The 26,024-nt window shown below is 35.7% G+C and overlaps 2 protein-coding genes across 2 annotated transcripts; both read right to left on the reverse strand.

Annotated features, from left to right (window-relative positions):
• Nucleotides 1-1,874: 1,874 nt before the first annotated feature.
• On the reverse strand, nucleotides 1,875-18,414 carry LOC127933195 (synaptic vesicular amine transporter-like). The gene is made up of 16 exons (XM_052529995.1): nucleotides 18,117-18,414; nucleotides 17,756-17,930; nucleotides 16,297-16,633; nucleotides 15,714-15,772; nucleotides 15,435-15,518; nucleotides 15,065-15,157; nucleotides 14,277-14,366; nucleotides 14,020-14,063; nucleotides 11,891-11,951; nucleotides 11,343-11,438; nucleotides 10,146-10,224; nucleotides 9,185-9,236; nucleotides 8,716-8,779; nucleotides 6,085-6,204; nucleotides 5,836-5,969; nucleotides 1,875-4,732 (listed from the first exon to the last, which is right to left on the reverse strand). Exons 2-16 carry the CDS (start codon nucleotides 17,886-17,888, stop codon nucleotides 4,628-4,630), a joined length of 1,551 nt encoding a protein of 516 aa, XP_052385955.1. The 5' UTR covers nucleotides 17,889-17,930; nucleotides 18,117-18,414; the 3' UTR covers nucleotides 1,875-4,627.
• A 562-nt stretch (nucleotides 18,415-18,976) lies between these two features.
• On the reverse strand, nucleotides 18,977-25,647 carry LOC128031530 (potassium channel subfamily K member 18-like). The gene is made up of 3 exons (XM_052619826.1): nucleotides 25,046-25,647; nucleotides 24,674-24,808; nucleotides 18,977-20,469 (listed from the first exon to the last, which is right to left on the reverse strand). The coding sequence occupies exons 1-3, from the start codon at nucleotides 25,278-25,280 to the stop codon at nucleotides 19,631-19,633; spliced, it is 1,209 nt and encodes a 402-aa protein (XP_052475786.1). The 5' UTR covers nucleotides 25,281-25,647; the 3' UTR covers nucleotides 18,977-19,630.
• Nucleotides 25,648-26,024: the final 377 nt, after the last annotated feature.

Consider the following 26,024-nt stretch of genomic DNA (forward strand, 5'->3'; position numbering starts at 1 on the left):
TATAGTATTCCTTAATTCCCAAAGCTAATGTTTAAGTTCATGAACAGTCTGTAACCTGTCTCTGTCTATATATTGCTGGTTAGTTTTCATTTACTTCATTTACTTTAAATGGACTTGGAATTGATCAATGAAATACTTTTTTTTTTTTTGCTGTTACTACATGTGTTTTACACATGAACAACTGTAACTGGCTACATGCATTACTGGATCTGTTTTCTGAAATTAAAGCTTTTTAGTAAAAACAAATGACTAGGCCTTTAGGTGGCGAGGACAAAACTCTTAATCCAGACATGGTCAACTTTGTTCTTGGAGAGCCATAGTCCTAAAGAGTTTTGCTCCAAGTCTGATTAAAAACTGACCTGCCTGTAGCTTTCTAGTAATCCTTAGACCCTGATTAGCTTGATCAGGTGTGTTTGATTAGAGTTAGCGAAACTCTGCAGGACTGTGTCTCTCCAGGACAGAAGTCCTAGTTTTGTCCTAGTCCAACCAATCTGTGTTAACAGTCATGCTGTCCTTGTTAACATTTCTGCTGCTATATCATCTATTCATTGGGCCTGGGACATCAGTTTGGTCCACCTTACCCTGGCTCAATGAGTATGTATCACCATAGAGGACCTTTGTGGGCCCCTCTGGTCACAAGGCCTTGGACAGTATACACTATTCAGCTGCTGTAGAATTGGTCTGTTTTTGCTTGTGCATTATTTGCATAAGTTGTTGAAGGAAGGAATAACATTAAATGGTAAGGTGTTTTTTTCTCTCTTGGCTTCTTGTCTAGTTGCTGCTGCTGTAATCCCATGCTTCTCAATACAACACCACCATCATATGCTCTCAAAATATTTCTCCAATTATTAAAAAAAAAAAATAAGTATGAAACATCACATCCTCTTTGGCAAACTGTGGTTAAGCTTTTCTGAGAAAGCTCTTGTTCTTATTGGAAGCTGTGTCATGTTTTAAAGCGCTATTGTAAAAAGCCTAGTAATGTAGGTGACTTTAAACCATGTTCTTTCTCCCTGAACTTCTATAGTGTTCAACATGTGGGTTCATCCTTTCTTTTTTGCTGTTGTTGTTATTGCTTAATGTAAATATGATTTTGTTCTTTTGTGGGTTTTATTTATGGTGGAGGGCATCTTCCGACAAAGTGCACAGCTTTTAAACTTGCTGCAAGACCTTTACGCACTGACATATCATATTTGCTTATGCACTTGAGATAAATAAATTATTAGAAATGAAAAAAAGTTCCTCTGTAATTTTTGCACCTTCCCATATACACTAATACTGCAATAGCATTCATTTTTAGCTAATCTGTGTTTTCGCTACATTTGATAACCGAGAAGCCAGTTGCGATGGTATGAAACCAATGAGAAGAGAATACCGTGTTTTGCACAAGATACTTCAAAAGATGTGAGTGCAAAACTCAAGTACATCCATCTAGCCTGTGTTTAATGGAAAACATGGTAAAGTATATTTAGTGGGCAAAACTGTATATGGACAGTCACTTCTGAAAACCCTGCGAGCTGATATCAGGATTATTATAAACTAAACGTTCATAATGTTAGCCATTGATAAGACATTGGGAGCAGGTGGCATTTAGTGGTTATTGGTGAACCCATTAACAAGATTGCCACACTGCAGAATCAATAACAGGAAATAACACTCTTAAACCTTGGTACAACTGAGTAAAGCAAAGAACATTTTTAAATCAATAGAACATTTTAAAGTTTTGGATTTTCATTGGATAATGCAGACTTGAATTGTCATTCTACCAGGTTCTCTTTTCATTCCAGTATTGTATCAAATAAAATTATTTGTCAATCATGTAAAGTCTGTTTTGTATCCAAAATGATTAAGATCACTTGGGAAAAACAAGCATCATGTCTTTTTAAACATTTATTTTCTGCTGTGGTCACACACACACACATACATTATCGTCAGAGCTCTAACGCTGATGTAAAACCTAACCACCAGACTAAACACTGGATATAAAACCAGCAGCTCAACCTCCTAGTTGATATAGTGTAAACACAAACAAGATATACCAGTCTGAAGGCACACACTGACGTTGGCACATACACAAATTTCAGAAAAAAAAAAAACAATTTGAAAATAAATGACATAATACTCTTCTTAACCCTTACTGGGTAAACAGGTTAAAAATGACATTGCGGTTAAAGGACACTGCTGCAACTCAAACATTGGCAGCACATTTACCAATCTGATTAAACCTGCGTAGACACCTTATAGTTGTGTTTGCGTTTAAAAATCTGATCTTGTTTTAGATCATAGTGGAATCGACCTGTATAGCGTCAATGGCAAACTTTGTCTGCTGACTCACTTGCATTTGTTCTGTCCAGAACTGCAGTTGTAATGATAGCAGATTGGGATCAGCGCACATCATCACATCTAATACAAACATCCTCCGGTTGTGCAGATGCTTAAAGGAACACTCCAATTTTTTTGAAAATAGGCTTATTTTCCAACTCCCCTAGAGTTAAACAGTTGATTTTTACCATTTTCTAATCCATTCAGCGGATCTCTGGGTCTGGTGGTAGCACTTTTATCTTAGCTTAGCATAGATAATTGTATCTGATTAGAGTCATTAGACCATTAGTATCTTGCTCAAAAATGACCAAAGCGCTTTTATAGTTCTCCTATTTAATACTGGACACTTCTGTAGTTACATCATTTACTAAGACCGACGGAAAATGAAAAGTTGCGATTTTCTAGGCTGATATGGATAGGAACTATAATCTCGCTGCGTAATAATCAAGGAACTTTGCTGCCATACCATGGGTGCAGCAGGCACATTGATATTACGCAGTGCCTGAAAATAGTCCCCAGCTAGTTTGGGACTATTTTCAGGCACTGAATAATATTCTTGCGCCTGTCGTACCCATGGTATGTCAGCAAAGTTCCTTGATGCTATCGAGATGCTAATGGTCTAATCAGATTCAATGATCTATGCTAAGCTAAGCTAAAAGTGCTACCACCAGACCCGGAGATCGGCTGAATGGATTCGAAAACTGTAAAAACTCAACTGTTTAACTCTAGGAGGGATGGAAGGATTACCTCCAAAACCAACTAGTTCAACCCATAAGAAAAAGCCTGATATTATCTAATTGATAAACAAAAGATGGGAATTAGACATGTTTTTAATATTAGATTAAGCTGTCAATTAGCATATGACGAATAGGGTCCATGAAACAATAAGACTGTTTCTGAATTAAAGTACACTAAAAAGTGTTTGCAGCAGGTTGTCTGATTTTAAGGCATAGAATGTGTATTAATTTAATAATAAATAATAAATAAAAAAGACCATTGACCCTGCACAGACACCTGTATTGACTAAGCTCATTGCCTCAGACAAATAAATAAACTCAATAAATATTTATATTCTTCATAAAACCCCAGTATATTTTATATATATGGCTTTAAGGAGCTTAATGTAAGGCCATGTTTAATTTAACAGCCAATTCAGTTCTTAAAAAGATTAATAACACAAAAGGAAAATCAAATATGGGAAAGAGCAGTATTGAGGCATTCTTTACAAATGAACAGAATAGCATTTCAGCACATTCAAAAGACTTACTAAAATATATAAATATATATATATATACTATATACATTTTAAAAGCAAAATATAATTCTAAAGTACCTAAAGTATCTGGATGCATACAGCAATAATTTACTTTTATTTAACTAAACTGAAACAATTCAAAATGTAGCTGTGGCTCATCTTTGATAATACAGTACATAATTTTTAGCAACATCACGCAAGTCACACAAACAGAACATGACAGGAGGACATTCTGCTTGATTACCTGATGCTGTCAGACCTTTTGCTTTTTCAAAAAGCAAAAAAAAAAACAACAACATATTTTGAAAAGCTTGGGACCTACACTCCAATGCAAGGTAACATTAAAATCTACTCTCAAAAGCCTAAATTAAAACAACAGCAATGGAATCAATTAATGTACCAGATTTAAAGAAATCGATCCCAAATGTAAAAATTAAAGTTTTAATTTGCCTAAAATGTTCTTCAGCTGTTCAGCAGTTTGAACTGATTATGATACCAATAGCAACATTTTAAGGCCCATTTCAAGGTGTGATATAATCCATTTAACTGACTCGATTCCACCTTCACTGACGTTTACGCCTATGCAAAGACTTCAACAGGACTGATAGATACATATATGAAGACCATACTTTCCTACCACCACAGACAAACAATAAATATCCAATACATATCTGTCCGTTACGTCACACTGAATGAATCTTTTCAACTACCCTGTCTGACTTTTGAAAGAGAAAATATGAATAGTGTCATGCTGAATAAAATTGTAGTTAAGGGTTTATCTTTTATCCTCTCTCAAATCCTACATTTTAAATCACACACAAGTGTTATCCATATTGATAAGGCTGTTGGTTAGATATTTCACCTCTCCCACATTGAGAACAAATGGCAACAAGAACAACTTTGGTTTGCTTCAGAAGAACATGACCATCACGACCACAGGACAGTGCGGGACAGATAAGGGACATTCTCACAAGTTAGCATTGTGGTTTTCCTCTTTCATACAACAAAATAGATACTCTGGGTGACATACATGGCCGAGGGCTTGGATGAGGCCTATTCAGGGCTCTCTGGATCAAAATCCTCACCCATTTGGTAGCTGGAGCCCTGGGTGGAGTAGGAACGGGTCTTCATTGAACAGTTAGAGTCCATCAAAATGGCCTGAGAAAGACAGAGATAAGAAACCATCATTGGTGAACAGGACACCTCACAGTTTATGCTGTTACATTTATCTATCACATACAAACCACATCAAAGCAAAAATACTGTGTGTTTACATAGACAAAGCATATATGTATTTACACAAGAATTAAGTATGCAGAGAACAACCTCAGTAGACTTGTAGTTATGAGGGACCAAAAGTGACAGATAAAAATAACACAAAGGAATACATTTTTTAACTAAAATAAGGAGTAAAGTGTTGAAAAAGAGGGATAAATTTGCATAACCTCACTGTCTTCATCAGCAATATGAATTCACACCCGATATGGCCATATGTGACATCATCAACTGTGGGAGGAGCTGATCTCTTTGGCCATACATCACTGATAGTCAGAGATGGTGGATTTATTGCACTGTGATTGAATGAGGCTTTGATAGAGAGTGTATAAACACAGAGGCATACAGATCTGGCTTGTGGGCATGTGCACATTAGTGTAGTGCTCCTCTTGAGAAAGAAAGACCATGATGCTTGGCTTTGATCACGCAGCATTTGAGGGCAAACGCACGAGTCTGTTCAGATCAACATCACTCTTTGATCTTAGCTTGAGGGCATCCTGCGCAGTTTTTATTTGTATCTATTATGTAACATTAATTCCTATTGCGGTCATATTCTATCATGTCAGTGACTTGAAGTTAGAGATGAAATCAAAAGGAAAGCTTGTGTGAATGGCAGGTGAAGAGTGAACATATGGTTACCGGTACTACTGGAATAATAACAATGAATCAGGATATGTCCATATTTTTGGCATCAAAGTGCAAAAATCACAAATACAAACTGTCCATGTTGAAGGCAACATGAAATCAAAATGGACACTTGTTTACTGGTCTTTTTGTAAATTCTTTGTCCCTACAATTCTTCTCATTAAATATCCTGTTTTATGTGGAAATTGTCACATCTTGGGAGTAAAACGGATTTCAAATGAGAATTGTAAATATATGCTAAAGAGCTGTAAAACAGCTGTAATATTTGTGTTAGAAAGTGAGTAGATTGGAATGAATTTAATGGATGTTGAATTGATGGATGACATATTGTGGGGTCTGACCATCTTTTCCTCGTTGGCAGGAGGATTTCGCAGAAGGAAACAGAGAGGAGCAAACAGGATGTCTATTACACCAATGATGGTCATGAGCCAGGGAAAGCCGATGCTCCGTGCAATCGCCCCGCCTGCTGATGGACCTACACAACACACACACGAGTCTTTAATGCTGTTAACAATACTTTCCTCTAAAAACTTTTAAAGTAGAAATTCAAATTAATTCATGAAAATGAATATCAGATTTGGAAACATTACCTATTGCAAAGCCCATGCAGAAGGCAACATCAGCAATGGCATACACACTACCGTACACAGACACATGCCTCAGATCTACCAGGTAACCCATGATAGGCATCATAGAGGAGTCCACCATACCTGCAGACCACAAAATATGGACTATTTCATAAAGTGGGTCTAATGCCATTAGTGAAATGCTCATATTTTGCATTTTCTAATACACATTTCATTACACATTCTACAGTATTATAATCATAAAAATGTAGCTTGTTTACTTTCATTCTAATTTTTTTTTTAATTATACACATTTTAAAAGAGTACCATCTCTACAGTAAGTATGCTATATTAAGTAATTTACATTACAGTAAGTAAGTTACACCGAATTGAACCTATTTTATGTCTGTTGAAAATTAAATATTTTGAACTGAACCGAATCAACACTGAACTGATCGGAGCTGATTCATGAGTTCTGCACATCAGTTATTTGTCAAATGTATCACATTCTTGTTATAGGAATCATGTCCAAAATTATACCCTGCAAGAGCGGGAAAATTCAGACCACATGCTTGATAAGATAACATATGATTTATGATACCCTGAGCAAAGACAATATCTAATTGGTCAAGACAACCTTTGAGGTGTGGCCAAAAGGCCAGTTTAAATGCTCAGGACACCATCAAATTTGGCTTTTAGCGTTCATGATTTTTCAGCTGCTGCTTTTAATCATCACTGTTAGCTGTTCTTTGAGCGCAGTTCCAGCGTGCGTCGCCCTGCACGCCTGCTGCTACTTAGCCACGATGAGAAGAAACACCACCTAGTCTTGTCAAACTTTACTTCTGTTCTTTTACTTTAGTTTCTTTTCTTTTCCGTTGAGAGTTTCGTGTTCTGAGTTAAGTATTGTAACGCTGTGTCTCCGAGTCTGACTTCGAGTGTCCATTTAACTTCAGCCAGCCCACACAACTCTGCGTCTTCAGCCAACGCCCAACCACGGGCTTCCCAAGACGTCACTTCAGTGACTACTGAACTTCCAGCCAATCAGCAACCTTGGTAAACCCCCTTTCCAACGGCAACGAAGAGAACCCCCTTTACACCGGCAACGCAAATAACCTCTAGACTCTGCTCTGTACTGTGTATCTAATATAATTTTAAACTCATTGAGGAACTCAATGCGAGGGTTAATTAAGTGATTGATGGCTGTTCATGTCTATGCAATTTCACGTATTGCTGTAAACTTGGGATTCCATATTTCCATTCTCTTAAACTCATCCATTCCTAACCTTCAATCTTCCTGCAACTTGTGTGAATGTGTGAGTGCATGTGCTTATTGTTAGATTAGTTTATATGTCTTAAGATTTATCTAATAAAGCCTTATTCATATTGAAAAGAGAAGTATCTTGTGTTTTCTGCCAATGTCTTAAACTGCCGATCTTGTTACGGTGCTAAATAAGTGTTTTCACTGTAGTTTGCATATTAATATGCAGTGCAGATTTGATGTTAAATGGCTCATTCAATTAATCGCTGGCCGACTCAGTGATCAGCCGTAAAACAGTGATTCTGTTCAAATTCCCTTTAAAATCTTAAATGATTCCCTTTGAGCTAAATTGACCTGTTTCCCTTACAGAAATATACGTAAAATTACATATAAGTATACTTGACTTATACTTACAAAAAAGTCTAAATATATTTGAACTATACTTGTGCTCCTAGAATCTGTGTTTTCATTATTATAAGGTAGAGGGCGCTAGTACACATCTTCTGTACAGAATTTACAAAAAAACACAAGTGAAGAAGAAAAAGAAACAACAGATACTAACACATAATATAACATGATCATCTGACATGAAACAACATTAAAATTGTAATGTTATGGAATAAAATGTCCAGCTTTTTGTTCAAAATGTTATTTCTTTATTTCTTTATTTATTTTTTTTATTAACTTACCCACATTAAAGTGTTTTAAAAAAGAATGCATAAAGCTAGAATAAAATATTTTTGTTTACAAGCAGATACCCTGTTATTTCTTTTGATGTTTTGTATTTTCAGATATTCATGTAACAAAATATATACAAATTCAAACCTAAATAGGGACATACTAGTATACTTAAATTATGATATAAAGTTCACCTAATGAAAACATATGAGTACACTTGCAGTATAAAACTACTAAACTAGTAGTTTACTGAGACTATACTTCAAAGTGTACAAAGTATTTAATTAGTAAACTATCAGTATAACTATTAGTTCACTTTTAGTATACTTGCAGTACAAACTACAAACATAGAGGTAAACTAGTTGTGTACTCAAAGTTTGCTGTTATACTTAAAGTATACTTAAAAGTATACTTTTATATACTAGAAAGTGGGCCAATTTAGTCCCAAGGAGTATTGAAGCAGTACACTTACAAGTATACTCCTAAAACACTGATATTTGATTACGTGCTACATAAAGTATTTAAAAATATACTTGAACTTTACTTAAGTATACTTAATAAAATAAACTTGAAGTATACTACTTTTTGGTAAGGGCTACTACAATCTCTTCTGTATGAATTGCAATATAAATACAGGTGATCTGATTTGACATTAACATAGTACAATAGAATTTTAAGAAATTCTGATATAGATTGAGTAAGGAGCAAAGCTCACTCACCTATGGCAAATCCAACTCCAAAGTTTGGCACAATGAGTCCGTATATGTCTTTTGCAAGAGGCACCTGTAGAACAATTAGAAGAGCTCAATACTGGAAGCTGACACATATTTTTTTTAACTAACTGAGAACTGAGTACGTGAAAACATCAAATACAGTCAACATTCTGTAGAACAGAAGACTTTTCATAACCTTTTTAACCCTGATGATTTTTCCATAATCAAAATTCCAAATGTGTACTTGACTCTCATCTGAACTTGTTTTCCAGTCTAATCTGATAAGCATAAGAGAACAGACTGTCTTCCTGCTTAGTGGGATATGTCCAGGGGAAAGAGAGCCAGAGCTCTCACTTCAAAATAAACCTTCTTTCCAGCCCTCAACCACACCAGTGGGCAATAAAACATAAGCTGCTGAAATATTCACAGGTGTGGTGTGTTCTCTGAGAGAAGTTAATTGTCTAAAAGAACTTACACAGAGAATGCTGATTCCAACCAGAAGCATCCCTATAAGTGAGCACAGCCATCTATACAGAGAGATAGAGAGAGAGAGAGAGAGAGAGAGAGATGAAGCCAACAAATTTCTGCTGTTCTGAACCAGAGGTTGACTGGGGACTAAGACATTTAGTAACAAACCTTGGGTCACAAAGCTCACAACAACAGCACCAGTCCTAATAGAGATGCATAAATTTCATTAAATGTCACAGTGCACATCTACAGGCCCTGCTGTGTTTTTCCATTGACAATTCAAATGTTTTGCCAGACATGCCTGTCTTTTCTTAGAAACCAAGGCTCGACATTAATGCTTGTGGATTTTGAGAAGGGGCAACTGAAAAAGAATTTTCCATTTTTCGGACAAGTTACCTGATTAAAATGTCAATAACCAACAATGACTAGGGCAGCACTAAAACTTTGCCATAACAGGAATAAATTAATCTTTAAAATATTTTAAAGAGGTGTTTTTTTAACAACATTCTATCTATCTATCTATCTATCTATCTATCTATCTATCTATCTATCTATCTATCTATCTATCTATCTATCTATCTATCTATCTATCTATCTATCTAATTACATGTACAAATTTTAATGAAAACAAACAAAACTCTGTAAGAAATAATTATGGCCAATAATATTCTCCCAGTGGCCATTGGCAGGTGTGACAGATTTAATTTTGGACCCTCAGACATAACATATTCTGATAAAGGGAATTATGTCTATGCCATTTTATAAGAGTGTATAGCTCAATGTAAGTAGTAAGTGTATAGTATAAATAAACAAATAAACAGCACGCTGAGACTGAAAAATACAATTACAAAACCCGGCGACAGAAACTCATTTAGTACTCTTTCAAAACAGAGGAAACTGATAGCAAAGCGGAGGAAGATAAGGCAAGAGAAGTAGGGGAAAAAAACACATTAATTTCCCTCTCCTACCTTCCCATTTTGTGAGCCAAAACGGCAAAGATGTTGGTCCCTATTAGATATGAGATGCTGGCTGGCAGGAACGCAACCCCTAAAAGGAGAAAGGAGAGAGAGGGGAGAGCTCAGATAAGAAGACACATTATCAGTTTGATCTCAAAGCTGCTGTTTGTCTCACAGATGCGGTTATGAAGCTGCTTCTCTCATTCTCCCGCTCCTTCTCTTTCATTAGCTCTCTTGCTTTCCTTTGCCTGCCAATAACACCTCAATATCCTGCCAGACCAAAGACACTTCCTTTCCTATCCTCACTCTCCCCGTTTCTCTGCTTTCCTTTCTTTCTCTTTCTCTTTATTATCTGTCAAAGCTTTGTAAACAGCAGGAAAACTGTGGAGAAACCCAGAAGACACTAACTGTTTAAATTGTATTTTACAGTCTGAAGGGTGAAGTACACTGTATGGGGAACAAGAACACTAGTGCTTTTAGTGCTTTTTTTTAAACACAATTCTAAAATGATGTGGAAATAATTATTAAACTATTCTAAAACGATTATTATTATTATTATTATTAGCAAATTGTGTGAATCTGTGGACAGTGTATGTGTCATTTGCTTCCCTCACAAAAAAAAAAAAAAAAAAAAAAAAAAAAAAATATATATATATATATATATATATATATATATATATATATATATATTTATAAATAAATTAAGAACATTATGACAAAAAAAAAATCTAAAATGGTCTTAAAATTTAATTCCCATTATTATAAATAAGCAAATCATCCCGTTCAGGCCCAATCTTGTTATAGTAATTAGCATAAATTAAGTTTAGTAATTAAATTTAGTAATTACATCACAAAAAAAGTTAAATTGAAACTAAAAATATTATTATTAAAAATAAATAATATATTATTATTTCAAATATATTTTTTAATTTAATTTTTTTCTTCTTTCACATTTTTTTTCTTTTAATTGCTGTAAAATACGATCTGGACATTTATTATTGGTATTCACTGTTATTAATGTAACATTAATATACTAATAATAAACATAAACATAATTTATGCTTTATTTGCTATTTCTTTCACTTTGTCCATATTTCATTGTAAATGATGACCTATGTTCCATCTTGCCCACGGTAAAAATTTCTCTGGAACAACGGCAATTGAAGAAATGTGTAAGTGTTCACATTAACAAGAAGCACATTCTCCAACCTAGCTGCCATTTCCTGGGACACATTGTCTCCATCATCCAGATGGGCAGAGCTGGCTCCAGCATAGCAATGGCCATGTTAGCAAAACAAATGGAACCTGAAAAAGAAAACGAGGAGGGTAAGTGGATTCATCTTCTGAAAAATTATCTCTTTCTGTCTTTCTTCCCCCCTCCCTCAGAGCCCATTCTTTTCCTTTGTCAGATATAATAAACAGCATTATCTTGCCCCCACACTCAGGCCACTGTAATTGGAGAGGAGGGGAGGAAGAGACAAACACAGATGTGATTCTTGACCACTTCACCCTCTCTCTCTCTCTCTCTCTCTCTTTCTCACATATACACACACTTGACACTTTCTTATCCTTCTCTGTCACAGAAAGAACACTTAAATGTGTCACACCCCCGAAAGCATGTAGAATTGGTTAAACCATTGGTTTCTTTTTTCACATGTATTCAAAGACATTCAGATCTGAATACATTCTTATAAAAAAGATAGTAAGGTTTGCACAGTAGAACAGTAGGAATAAACTGTTTATTTGTCTGGTCTGACCTGCTGCGATGAGGATGTATGGATCCTTCATGAGGGTAATAATTGATGTTCCTTTTTGGCTCTGGGAAAAAATTTAAACATCAGTTCATTAAAATAAAGTAAACAATTCAGCCTGAACATTAACGCTGCAGTGGAAAAACAACAGCAATGAGGCCCTTGACAGTCCAAAACGTGTCATACTGGATACATGGTGTTGTGCCACAGTAAACAAATCCTGGATACCACAGTTATCCATTTTGTCCTATGGGGAAAATCAAAAGGAACGTTCAACAGATTTTTGCTATATTTGACGTAGGGGTGCGCGATATAACATTTTTGGAACGAGGATGATTAAAATGTCTCCACAATCAGCTTTTGAAGACATAATGTAGGGGCAGTTTTACACTCATGGACACTGCACTTATTCGCAGTACATTATCTGCATGTGCTTTCAAGCCTTGCCGGTCTAAAATTTAATTTGTGTGCTGTTCTGACATGCGCTTTTTCTCAGCGTTTTCAATCTCTGAAGAATGTGGGTAACCAAACAGTTGCTGGTTCCCATTGACATTGATAGTTGGGAAAAAAACTAATGAAAGTCACTGGGGACCAGCAACTGTTTGGTTAGCTACATTTGTGAAAATAACCTTTATGTTCAACAGAAGAAAGAAACTCATACAGGTTTAAAACAACTTCAGAGTGAGTAAATGATGACATATTTTTCATTTTTGGGTCAACACATCCTATAATATTATTAAAATAATAAAACAAAGAGAAAAATGACTCACTGCTCTTGACTGAAGAACTTTAATACAGTTGCTTTAATAAGAATCTGTGTATAATGTATTTTTATATTTTGTTCATTCAATTTCTTGAATGATCTTAAATACACCTACGTTACCTGAAATATAAAGCACAATATTTTCTTTTTTTTTTTTTTTAACATATATATGGGATAAAATAAGACATTTATTTATTTACATTTTTTTTTTTTGCGGTCTTAAATTGTTAAGATCACTTGTCTTAAATACTCTTTCAGATCACTAACTGACAATATGCAAAAATAAAAGGTTCCAAAAGGTTTTTTTTGTTGTTGTTTTTTTTTTTTTTTTGCAATTGTGCAACAGAAGAACAATTTTTGGTTTTCCCAAATAACCTTTTCTTAGTGTGAGAAGAACAATCAATTTCAAATCTGATTTTTATTACAATAAAAAGGTTCCATGGATGTTAAAAGCTTTTCCATAAATTCCAATAAAGAACTTTTATTTTTAAGAGAATAGCAATATTTCCCATTAGATTTCTTTTTAAGTTTATTTATTTGCTGGAAAACATAACCCACTCTTAGTGCTTCATTCCACTTGAAAGATGACAAAATCCTACAGATCGCCTAAACACAAGTAGCCACATAAACACACACACTGTCTGTAGGGGCACTTGGGGTCTCCGTAATAACTGATACCATCAACCCCATTGATCAAAGTCAGACATGCTTTGATTGGATCGGCCACTCCACTGTACATTTCCTATTACTGTGACGCAAACCAAAGCATTATTCCAAATACACTGTCCATCTACACACATTGCTATCAACATTCACTACAATCTACACGTACTGTAATCCATATAACATATTTTCAATCCCATTTTGTTTAAAAGTTCCCAGTGCAAGACACCCAAACTCATTTTGCAAATCATTCTAGTCCTGTTACTGATAAGACTAGACCAATCATAGTACGAAAGACAGGTCATCCCCAAAGCTTCTTCTCCCAGTCTCTGCCCACAAGAGGAATACTTAATAAAGATTCAATGTCATGTTGAGCTTGTTGAAGCCACATCTTCTCATTAAGGTACAATTACAAAATTGCACAAATGAGCCCAAATTATGATTAAGAGGCTGTGCAAATCTATTGATAGATCATAGTAAGCTTCTTGCTCAGGATTTTAGCCAAAACAATTTACATTTTAAGTCCCAAATACCATTGTAAATAACAGTGTAGCTATAAAACCCAAGTATTCACACCTACACATGCTTCCACAAAGCCTTTCAAACGCAGGGCTTGACCTTTAGGTGAGGGTTTACCTAATGCTATACAGTACATCCCTTTTTGATCAGTTAGATCAAATTAAATCAGGAAAGAAGGGACTGTACTCACCTCTGGATCAGCTTTAGAAGGCTGAAGCACAAATAGCTGCAGAGCTGTTCATGAAAACGAGAAAAAAACAAACGCATCAGATATAAAGCCAACATTTTTCAGCATAAGAAATTCAGTTATAATGAGTTTCTGTCACCAGCATTCAGTTCCACATTTCTATCACAATAACATGATGCTTTACTACTTAAGCTATCATTCTCATTGTTTCGATTGGAAAAATGTTGGCAAGCTTAAAGAAGAGAGAATGATGTACTCACCTCCATCAAGCACCGCCAGCACTGCCAGGATAAGGAAAGGAGCCGTCTTACCAACAAACTCATACATGACACTTCCAAACGGAGGGCCAACTGCACAACACACACACACACACACACACACACACACACACACACATACAAAAACACAGTATACTGCATAATACGCAAAGACTTGATGCAAGTACTGCACCCCAAACAATCTTTACTTTGAAAACTCTTGACGTTGCCAATATGCTTCGTATTTACACAGGCCACAAATTCAATACTAATTGCTCTGCAGAACAGTTTACATTCCCAAGGTTACCAAACCACAGTAAAACAATAAAGTGTTCTGCAACAAACCCATTTCAAGTCTGAAACTATCCAGATGAATATAGTTTTAAAGGGTTTATTGATTAACAAGTACAGTATTTACACACTTTAATGACGACAGCAAAACAAAATGTAATCACTTAGGACAAAATAGCTATTATCCAGTGGATCAACATTTTTAATGCCTTGCCATTATGAATAAAATAATGGACTATCAGGGATTAAACATCCTGCAACAGTGGTTAAAGCATGACATCATTAACAGGAAGCACCAAGTTCAGGCCCCACTCAGGGCATTTCTTCTGACCACTGATCTTGGGCTTTAAACATGCCACTTAAAGTTACCTGGGAACCTTCAACTCCAAGGCACTTAATGCATAACCCCCCAATGTAATGTTTCTAGGATTCAAGATTTCCAATGTACCTGTTTTGCAGATCAAAATATTTTTAAGAAATCCTAATTATACAGTACACACCCAGAACTCCCATGGCTAGTCCTCCCAGGGCAATTCCTATAGCATTTCCTCTTTCCTCATCATCTGTGTAAACACTTGCCAGCATCCCCATACCTGCATCATAACACACAAATATAGTTAGTTACAGAGGGTAAAGGTTTTTTTCTTGTCTGTAATATTAGTTTTGTGTGCAGTGTTGTGCAATATAATATTTTTAATTTCTTTAGCATCCATCAGTGACATCACAAAAAATATTTTTATGCTCTTTTTTGGGGTGTACATATTTCTGTGTTCAAGCTCTTTCAACAGACTGAGGTAAATGCGATTCCTCTTGCATCTTTTGACAGCATGCCTTTGGATTCTAACATTAATATTGCACAAGATCTGTTACCTGCCACAGAAGAACAAGAGGAGCCAACACCTTGTAGAGATCTGGCCAAAAACAGCAACGTATAGCTCGATGAAAACGCAAACACTTCACACAGAGTAAAACAGACAGAAGAAAAAGAATAAGAAGAAATATTTATCATAGAATCGACACAACAGATAGCTTTTAGCTAAATTGCATTGCATAAATATATGGCATCTTCTCCACCCCTTTCAATCAAGACACTTAGTCATTAGATTAATGTTTAAAAAAAGGGGTTGAAATTACTCTTTATTTACTCACTTATGGTTGACACAAACATGATGCAGAAACCAGCAAACATTGGGATTTGGTATCCTATTCTGCAATTAAGAATAAAAAAAAGAATCACACATGCCTCACCTAAGGAACTTAAAACTACCACAAACATTGAATTTACAGTGCTGGCGCCACTCATAAGTAAAATTATGATTTTCTTTTACTATAATAATTATAAGATCATATAAATAATGTTTTTTTTTCTTCACATCTTGTGAGTTACACTTTGTGTCTCACTAACAGTGATGCACATTGCTACAAAATATTATAGCTGACCGATCCCAAGATTTTGCCAAGCTCTAGTGGGATCCGTTCAGTGCAGCAGTGATGAATTAAACTGGACAGGACAATAGTGATCATGTAGAGGGGTGACGGCACATGCACGAGTGATCAAACTCCTGCTGATCACTCAACAGTCAGAGACAGAAAGACAATTGCACTGCAATATTCACCTTACTTACACTCCATTTACACTCACTGCATGCACAAAATATCATGCAATTTCATGCTTCTTTTGAGAGAAATGCTAGTTTCTGTACTTTAAACATGTGATTTTGCCTTAACCCACCTGTTGGTTAGGGGCCCTATAAAGGGGTTAGTAATTAGCTGTACTGTTGCTTTAGAGGCAAACAACAGACCCACTTTCACATTCTCATTCAGAAGCTGATCATCTGCTTTGGGGCATTCAGACTTATTTTGAGAGGGCATCACAGAAGTAGGGGCTGGGGTCATTGGGCTAGCCGTGCTCATCTGTGGGCTGAAGCCGGTCAGGCGGGTTGTGTTATCATACAGAGACACGATGGTTTGAAAGGTGCCAGATGGGGACAGAGGGGACATGGACTGATTCCGGACCGACTGAGCAGCCTCATCATCCACTGAGTACAGGTAGCTTGGAATAATAGGCACTACAGAGAGGAAAGAGAAGAGATTATAATAACCATGAGACAGAGACAGTGAATACTTGCGGATTCCACACAAACACACTTGAGGTTTCACAGTAAGCAAGTTTTGTTCTACTCTTAAAAGTTTTAGAATCACTGTTTACCAATCATTTTGCAAAAAATAAATTAATCAAAATCATGTTCAAATATTAATCTAGCTGTGTAAGCCCACATTTGACCTTTCTTGCGAACAATAGGTTTCTTAGATGCGTTTGACATTATCATGCGTAAATAACCCATAGGCACACCGTGAGATAACGCTCAAAAGCCTCTTCATTCAACACTTGAGCCAAAGAACGACAGGTTCAGTTCTCGCTTGGTTCCATCTGTATGTACACACAGGCCATATTCATCGTGTGTATTCTTTCCATCTTAATTACCTTGTCCGTTTGTTGGCTCGCGGATGTGAGAACAAATAAACAGTTTATAGCGCGCGACACACGGTCATATATATATCCACACAAGGATACGTGTGCTACTTTAATTCAACAGCAGCCACTGGAGCAGCCGACAGTTTAGAGTTTACACGGAGAAACAATCGTTTATGATAGTTAAAGGTATTTTATTCAGAATCCTAGGCGCATTAAGCAGATTTGTCATTTTACTTTCAATGCAAACCCCCAAACAAATAAAGTTTTTGAAATACTTTAAATCAAACAATTCATTTAAATTTGTATTGATTTAAAATCGATAATTAAATAAATAAATATGACATATATGCAAAAAAACTAAAACTAAAAAAATTCCTATGATAATTTCGTTTATTAGAAAAGATACGCCCTATTACGTGCAGTAACATTAGCATACTGTTAGTGATACATTTTCATAATACATAGTACATAATGCAAAATATATCAAATTGATATAGCCTATGAAAATATAGGCTATGAATATATTAAATGTTAAGTTTTGTGAATGTAACAGATATTTTATATTATGACAGCATAATATAGGATAATGTATTTACCATAAAAATGAATCTTATGTAAGCATTGCATGAACAGTTTAACATTGATCGCTGTGAGGGATATGTGTGCATCATGTGTGCCTGCACATGTAACAGGTGTGAACAACAGCATCACTTACCGACCACCGTCAACAGCATGTTGTCCAGCAGCAAAGCAATGAAAACGATCAACAGAATCAGCCTCCGAGACTGTCTTTCGTCTCTTAGCCACGTTAATAAACTAAAATCTCTAAGAGCATCAAATAGTCCCATTTTAATAAAATCCAAATGCCAGAGAGCGAGTGAAAAAAGATCCTGCAACAGAAAAAAAGCCTGTCAAAGACTAAAGTAAATTTAAACTTTTATACAATTATAAATGTATGCATTGAAGCTCTCTGAAAAAAATACACTATCAACAATAGTGATTTTCCCTTTCTTATACTACCTCCCCAATCTAAATATTTTTGATGAAAAAATATTCAGTATGGTTTTAATTCTTACCTTATAAGCACATTTGCATTAAGCTCTGCTGTCAGCTCCCGGGTGAAAGGCACGCCGGACGAGGAGCGTTTTAGTTTCTTGACTGGTGTTTGACGTCACGCTGTTTCAGAGAGAGCTCAGATGGGTGCAACGCTGTGACACGGACGAATGAACCGTCACACAAAAATGAGAAAGGCAGGAGCACCTTATTTGCTGTTTTTAGTTTAATTTTATTAATCTATTTAGAAACTACTTCGTTTAAAATCAAGTTAAATATAAGTCCTTTATAGGCTATTATTTTCATGTTAATATGATACAAGTCGTATGTGTATGTGATGCGTCTCTTTTAGCCATCTTTACAAGTATAAGGAAGTTATTTGCAGAAGGAAATCTGCAATCACTTTAATTTAACGTTAAACAGAAGCAGCTTGAGCGTTTTATCAGATGGATGAAATCAGCAGCCTTCTTTCTTCAATTTATTTTACAACAGCGCCACCTTGAGTGAGGTGTAACGTTTATGCATTTGGCAGCTGATTTCATTTGAAGGGTCTCAAAGAAAATTCTGGCTGTGTTTTGTATTTGTGTCCAGCTTCTTTTTTTTTTTCAAACAGTGCAATTAAAAATGTTAGGTGAAAAAAAGGTTGTAAACCTAAATCATGAGCTTGTGCTAGACCACATACTTTTTAACGAACATTACTGGAAGCACATTTGTTCTTAACTTTAGAGAACCCTGCCTTAAAGATGAGAACATTGCCTGTTAGTTAGTTGTTGAGTGTGTTTCTTAGGAATTAAACGTTTGACTTTGGTGCATATACTCTAGCACCAGTTGAGAAAGAGGAGAAACATTTTTGTAAACATACAAACTCATCAGATGGCACTGAATAATTAATTTATTCACTTGGTTTCAAAGTGCATTATCAGTTGATAATATAACATTTCACAGCCAAGATATTACAGGTGTAGGCTACATTTACATACTAGTGTTTGTATTAGTAAATACATTTATTTTACATACACACTTTCATAACAGCAATGCCACTAAGAGAAAAGTAATGCATTGATCAGAAAGTTCATATCATATTACACTCTTGTCACTGAATGAAAAATAAAAAAAATACTGATTATATTCTTATCGGATATATTATGAACACCCAGTAGGATATACAATACATCTTGCATGAACATGAATAAATGTCAGGAATAAATGGACTTGCTAAGTGACTTGCATTGCTAGTGCTTTTTTCTGACAGGCTACATATCTAGACAAATTAAACATAAACAACTTCCCATGCTATTTTTGTCGATTTTTTCTTGCATTTCCTTGTTTTTGGCTGAAATAGTTAACAGGAGTGTATACTTCATTCTCAGTCTCTTTCTCTTATACTAGCTTAGTGCAACAGGACTGTGGTTCATTTCCCTTCAACTGGCAGTGGTATATAAATATTAAAACACATTTCCATCTTGTGCTGAGGATGCTCATGCTTTTCCTGAGCCATTAGCAAAGCCACAAAAAAGCATCTTGCTTCTTTCTGCCTTCAGCTACTGTCTAGGACTAGGTCTTCATCTATTCCTACCTTGCCCATGCTAACACACTTTATGCACCGCCTGTAAAAGCTAACAATTCGCGATTGGCCAAGTTTGAAGGCCATACTCATAATGGCCATGCCCATGATAATAAACAAAAAAGTTAGCATGAAGTACTTTGGATGTTCAGGCACAATGTCACCAAAGCCAATGGTGGTCAAGGTGATGAAGGTGAAATAAAAGGCATCGAAATGGCCCATCTGCTTCTCCCAGAATTTCAGAATTTGACTGCAGAACACCATATATGCAAATACCACCAGCAGGATAACCAGCAGAGGGACTTTAAAGTGGTCCATCTCCTGTCCGATGCCAACGAATAACTTGGACTTGGTTTTGGGACGTGGTATACGGTCGAGATCTGGGCATGAGCAGGATTTTGTCAGAGAGCCTTTGAGCTTGAAGTTCTCCTTAATGATCATGCGGTCAAAGATCTCTTTGTTGTTACTAATCTTTACGGAAGTGTGTCTGAGGGACGACTGGGTTTTTATCACCTGTTGAATGTTCTTTGTCTTGTTCACCACAACATCCTGGGTGAACATATAGGTGTCATTGGTATCAGCACCTTGAAATTGTTTTGGAGGCGATGCCTTTTCAAGCCTGTGTATGCATGAGCGATGTAAGATCCATTGCCTGAAGAAAAGGCTGAGGTGAGTGTATGCTTTAGAGAGAAGAACAGCTAAGACATCGCCCACATCTGAGATGACTAGCAGCATGAGAGGGATGCCCACCATCGCATACACGATACAAGCCACCTTGCCTTCATCAGTCACTGGATACATTCGTCCATAACCTGTTATACAAGAAAAACAGAGCAGAACTGACAGTAAGAAATCCTATTTCTAACACAATTTCCATTTTCTTCACCCATTAGACCAATGGGTCTCAGTACTGCCACCTGCTGGATGTCGTTATCAGTGCATCAGTAATGCAGTAATGCAATACAGTAAAAGTTAAGCAACAAAAAAAAAACCCACTCTCTATAGAGAGCAACAACAGCAACACTAATAATTAATAGGACATTAATAATAATGATAATTATGTAATTAATTAAATTATTATAATTCTAATGATTCATTATTATACATTATTTTACTTTTATTTTTTTATTTGATCAGGGACAATGCACAGAAAAAACATTAGTCTAAAAAAGAAGAGATGTCATGTGCCAGGTTATAGCAAAAAATGCTAATTTCCACCCGCAATACCCTGGACAGGTAGATGTTATAGGTCCTACGTACAAAAGTTCATAAAACATATTTCAGAACAATACATAAAATCATTACTTTACTCACATCATAAAAACACACTCCACTTCAGGAATCTATCACTCACTCACTCACTCACTCACTCACTCAGAATTTACATCGTTCATATCACAGTCAATTCAGTGCGTACAGGTTTGCTTTAATAATAACCACTGTTTGGACAGGCGTGTAAATGTACTATAGTTTGTGCATGAGATAATTTCATTTGGAAGAATATTCCAAAGGTTCGCTGCTTTATAAAAGAATGATTGTTGACCATATGTGGCTCTACGTTTTGGAACACTTCACTCTCCTCTGACTGTCGACCGTGTGGCTCTAGAAATTCTCTCCGAATTTAATGTGACAAATTTTCTCAAGGGGGGAGCAGCGATGTTGTGGATAATTTTAAATAAAGCAGAAATTTAATTATATTTAATGAGGTTTTCAAAACTCAAAATGTTATATTTACTTTGTACTTTACAGTGATGGTACTGGTGAGGCTTTTTATCATGGATTTTTATGGCCCTTTTATATAATGATTCAAGTAATTTTAACAATGTTTTACACGATTGAGACCAACTAGACATGCAATACAGAAGATGTGGGACAATCATAGTGTTGAGGTATATATTTGAGGCTTCCGTAGTTAATTAATTTCTAATATGTTTATAGTTCATCAAATTAAATTTCAATTTATTACTAAGATTTTTTATGTGACTTTTAAAACCAAGGTTCGAATCGAGTATTAGACCTAAATATTTTGTTTCATTTACATTTTTAATTGTTTGTCCATTTACTTGAATTTCTTGAGTTACTTGTAATTTACTTTATTTGAAAAAAACATTGAGACCGTTTTATCAACGTTTAAGGTCAGACAAGACGTATGTAACCATTGTGCAACTTTTTGCATCTCTTTTGATAATTTGTCAGCAACCTCCAGCTCATTTTCCCCAGAAGTGAAGATAACCGTATCATCAGCGTACATGATTATATCAACGTCCGAACACACTGTAGGGAGGTCATTTATATAGATGCTAAAAAGCAAGGGTCCCAAAATAGACCCTTGCGGCACTCCCATCGAAGTGGCTCTGAACACAGATTGGATGTTATTCACTTGCACACACTGATGTCGGTCGCTCAAATAAGATCTTATCCAATTTTGGGTGTGCTCAGAGAGACTGTATTAATTTTATTTACTGTAAAGTATCTGGTGATTGACAGTATCAAAAGCTTTACGCAGATCAAGGAATACTGCTTCCACCACCCTTCCCCGATACACATATGCCCTGATAGTTTCCAGGAAGTAACAACAGGCAGAGTCTGTTGAGTATTTCCGTCTGAAACCAAATTGCATTGGAATTAAAAGAGCTTGTGATTCAAAGTGGGTGGTAAGTTGCTCTGCCACTGTCTTCTCGAGCACTTTTGAAGCAGCTGGGAGGATACTTATTGGACGATAATTGTTCATGTCTTGTTTGTTCCCAGACTTAAATATCGGAGTGACAATCGCAGGTTTTAAGGCTGCTGGAAAAATACCCTCACTAATCGATTGATTGATCATTATTGTTAATGGATCAGAGAAGATGTCCTTATATTGTTTAAGAAAAGAAGTATCAAGTCCATGACATTAGGACATTATGATGTCCTAAAACTGTTCTCTTAATATGAGGCAATACATTTATTTTAATAGGTTATTTCCATGGTGTCACATGGTTGTTATTTTATTTTATCATGTACTTTTCTTCCCAAAGGTCAATGACAATACACTTGTTTTGCTGTCCCTTTTTGTGCAAGCATCAAAGCCAAACGTTTCAAAATGTCAAAGCTATTGAAAACAATAAATCGTTTAACTTGGTTAACTGCAATTGCTTTGTCAGATGACAAATAAGTCTCATTGTTGCCACTGTCTGGGTAGGTGATAATAATTTTTTTCATCAGAGCAAGTGTCAGAGAGGTTGATGTTAAAAATTATATACAAATTATATATACAGACTTAAAGTAAGAGGAAAAAGATAGACTCATCTGAGCTCATCAGCCTAAAAAAAAATACTCATTAAAGTTAGCTGCTAATATAATCAAAGATACGCCCTTCCTAGATAACATAATGGACATCCACAATAGCCTGCTGTGTTTGGCACTTTTGCATAATGCTTTTCTGTAAGATCCTGAAAGATGAAAGTTTACATTTAGTTAATATCTGAGCTGTGGTTAGCTGTGAATTACAATTAGTGGAGAGATATATTTTCCCCACATCCTCCACAGCCATGAATGTAAAAGAACATAATTTGCCCCTGAATAGAGACAGAAGACATGTTGCTAGTATGTTATTATGTATAGCAAATCATGATTTGATTACAATGCCTCTCTGAAGAGAGATCCATTAATGGTTATTTGGAAATGGCACAATTATCTGTGTCTGAATCTTGTATTTTCCATCACAATGGTCACAATATTTTTTAAGCTGAATGCTTGTTGGGCAGTGGTTAGTGCCTAACCTGATTTTACCAAGTGAGACATGTTCCTGGGACAACATCGTTGTTGACCCTGGAACAACATTGTGATTAACCAATCAGATTTGAAGAACCAGTTTATAGATTTTGTGAAGTTTATGCTTAAAATCTGTGTTTGGTGCTTGTACATCAGTGTCATTCATCTATCATTTCCTCTGATTTTAGCGATTACTCATGGTTAAGGTTAGGTTTAGGTGTAGGGATATGGTTAAGAATATATTTTTGGAGTAAAATGTTGTTCCAGGGTCAACAAAATATGTTGACCTAGGAACACATCGGACTTGGTAAAATCAGGACGTGCGTGGTTAGTTGACCTGAGTCTGATTCCTGGCCTCTCTGTTGTTTCCTGTCTCACTTACACTTTCCTATCTAAAAAGATTAAACTGAATATGTTTTGATAAGTTTCACAAGTTTGAATGAACTTTTAACAAGTTTTTTAACTTATTAAAATAAATTATTCTGATTGTACACTGACTACTAATAAGGCAAGGTTTTAACAGCAGCAACAAATGCACATATTCAGCTATACACTTTAATTACTGTAATTAGTCAATTCCACTCACTTAACTGTAGTGGGCTCCAAAAATACACAAAACTACATACACAGTTGCTTAAATAACTTTAATAATAATATTTCAAAATGTAATATTATGATTTGTGTTTACTTACAGCTGCTTCCATTAAAAATAATATTAATGATATTGTGGGCCCGTCATCCTTCAGTCTCTTCAAAATATTTCAAGTATGCTTGTTGGACAAGTGCATAATGGTAAAGGACCATAACCATAATCTATATAATTTATCTCTTGGCTTAAACTTTGCCTGTTGCATGAGCATTACAACACAAACAAAATATAGATGTCTTTTCAATGTCTTAAAACCTCTGTCATAGCCTGTTACTCTCATTGATCTTAATGGATAGCCTATGCAAACACATGATTTAATCAAAATATTAAATGGTAAAAAGTGAAAAGTAATCCATGACATGCTGATCGCGACACCTGTTTTTTGTCTTGTCATGGTTAGGCTGGTTACTGCAGGCAACTGGATATAGTGTGAGCACTGAGAAGAGACTAAAGCCAAAGGTCAAGCTTTCTTAAGCAAATAACAAACTCAGTGGTCCATTGAATGCAACAACACTTTGAGACAAATATACAGATTTAAAATATATTGGTTAAAACCCAATAAAACAGAAAACTTTACAAACTTTGTGAAGCTCCAGAAAAACAGTAAGACTACTCACCTATAGTAGTGAACACTGTGCAGGAGAAGAAAAGCGAACTGTAGAAGCTCCAGTTCTGATACTTCTCCGTTTCATTCCGGAAGTCAGTCAAAATGTTTTCTATTTGAATTAATAATGCTTCCTGTGATGAGGCATCTAATTAACAAAATGAAATGAAGCAGGAAAAAAATGCTTATTAAAAAAAAAAAATTAAAAGTAGCATAAATAATTTATTCTTTTAAAATACAAGTGTACATTAGTTAGCCTACATTTTATAATATACAGTATCACATAAAATAAATAAATGATAGAATCATTTAAACGCAGTGAAACCATACAAATCCTATAGTTTATAATAAATGATCATTTAAATATATAAGCTCAAGGTAAGACCTCTGTGATTCTGTACAGTTTCCATCACATTTCGCGCCACCGCACGGATCTCCCGCTCCGACTCATTATTGTGAGTATTCTTGCCCTCAATTTTTTGAAAGATCTGCGCTCCTAAAACCGCGTATAAAATGAGTGACAAAATGAGGAAAACATGAGAAAACAATCGCCAGAACAGTCTCGCGCATCTCCTCTTTGGGTCTGACTTTCGTTCCTCTTCTACCTCCTTCACGGACATCTCTCAGTCACTCAGAGAAGCGCAAATGGCTGAGGAGACGAGTCTGGCTTCTCATAGCAGTGTGGTCAGGAGCCGTATGGACACCACCCCGCTGCAGAATCAAGCCACAGACCTAAACTGCCTGTTCAACTTCATGTTTAAGCTTAAACAATGACCTCACAGGAGACACAGCTCTACGCCCACAGAACCTCGTTAAACTCTTGTAGCATTTCAACACACGACTGACAGAGAAATAGCTTCAGCATACAGTTCTACGAAGAGAAAACAACAGTTGGCTATATATCTCAGCTGGGAAGTCCTTTGGGAACGCACTGTGGGAGCGACAGGTGCAGATGTGTGACATTTTAGCTTGAATGCCAGAGCTGCCCTTGGATGGGTCGTTCCCAAAAAAGGGTACCTGTTTTTGTCAATGTGAACATGTGTGCTAACATTATTTTGGGGTTAACAGTTGTGAAGTGATCAAGCTGTCATCAAAGCAAAAGGTGGCTACTTTAAAGAATCGAAAATATAAAATCTGTGTATATGTTGACTATTACATTTAATAAATTAATATGCTCTCATAATGATCATCATCCATCATTATAATTTTTTAAAGGCATAGCTGTATATCTAAATAATATATAAATATTACAATGCTCATCACACATCAAAATGATTTCGTTCGCTGTGAGATGCTGGTCATGTCATATTAGGTGTGGCCTTTTACTATATCTTTAAATCTTTTAATTATTTATAACCATGCTG

This window comes from Carassius gibelio, chromosome A17 (genome assembly GCF_023724105.1).
Source record: "Carassius gibelio isolate Cgi1373 ecotype wild population from Czech Republic chromosome A17, carGib1.2-hapl.c, whole genome shotgun sequence".
Lineage (NCBI taxonomy): Eukaryota > Metazoa > Chordata > Actinopteri > Cypriniformes > Cyprinidae > Carassius > Carassius gibelio.

Bases quoted from the DNA above. Each gene is read 5' to 3' on its own strand.
- LOC128031530 (XM_052619826.1), bottom strand. From the start codon at position 25,280: ATGTCCGTGAAGGAGGTAGAAGAGGAACGAAAGTCAGACCCAAAGAGG. The intron at 24,809-25,045 runs GTCTTACCTTGA...TTTGTTAATTAG, and splicing joins AACTGTACAGAATCACAGAG to ATGCCTCATCACAGGAAGCA. The intron at 20,470-24,673 runs GTGAGTAGTCTT...CTTGTATAACAG, and splicing joins CACAGTGTTCACTACTATAG to GTTATGGACGAATGTATCCA.
- LOC127933195 (XM_052529995.1), bottom strand. From the start codon at position 17,888: ATGGGACTATTTGATGCTCTTAGAGATTTTAGTTTATTAACGTGGCTA. The intron at 16,634-17,755 runs GTAAGTGATGCT...TCCTCTCTGTAG, and splicing joins CATGCTGTTGACGGTGGTCG to TGCCTATTATTCCAAGCTAC. The intron at 6,205-8,715 runs GTGAGTGAGCTT...TGTGGTCTGCAG, and splicing joins TGGAGTTGGATTTGCCATAG to GTATGGTGGACTCCTCTATG.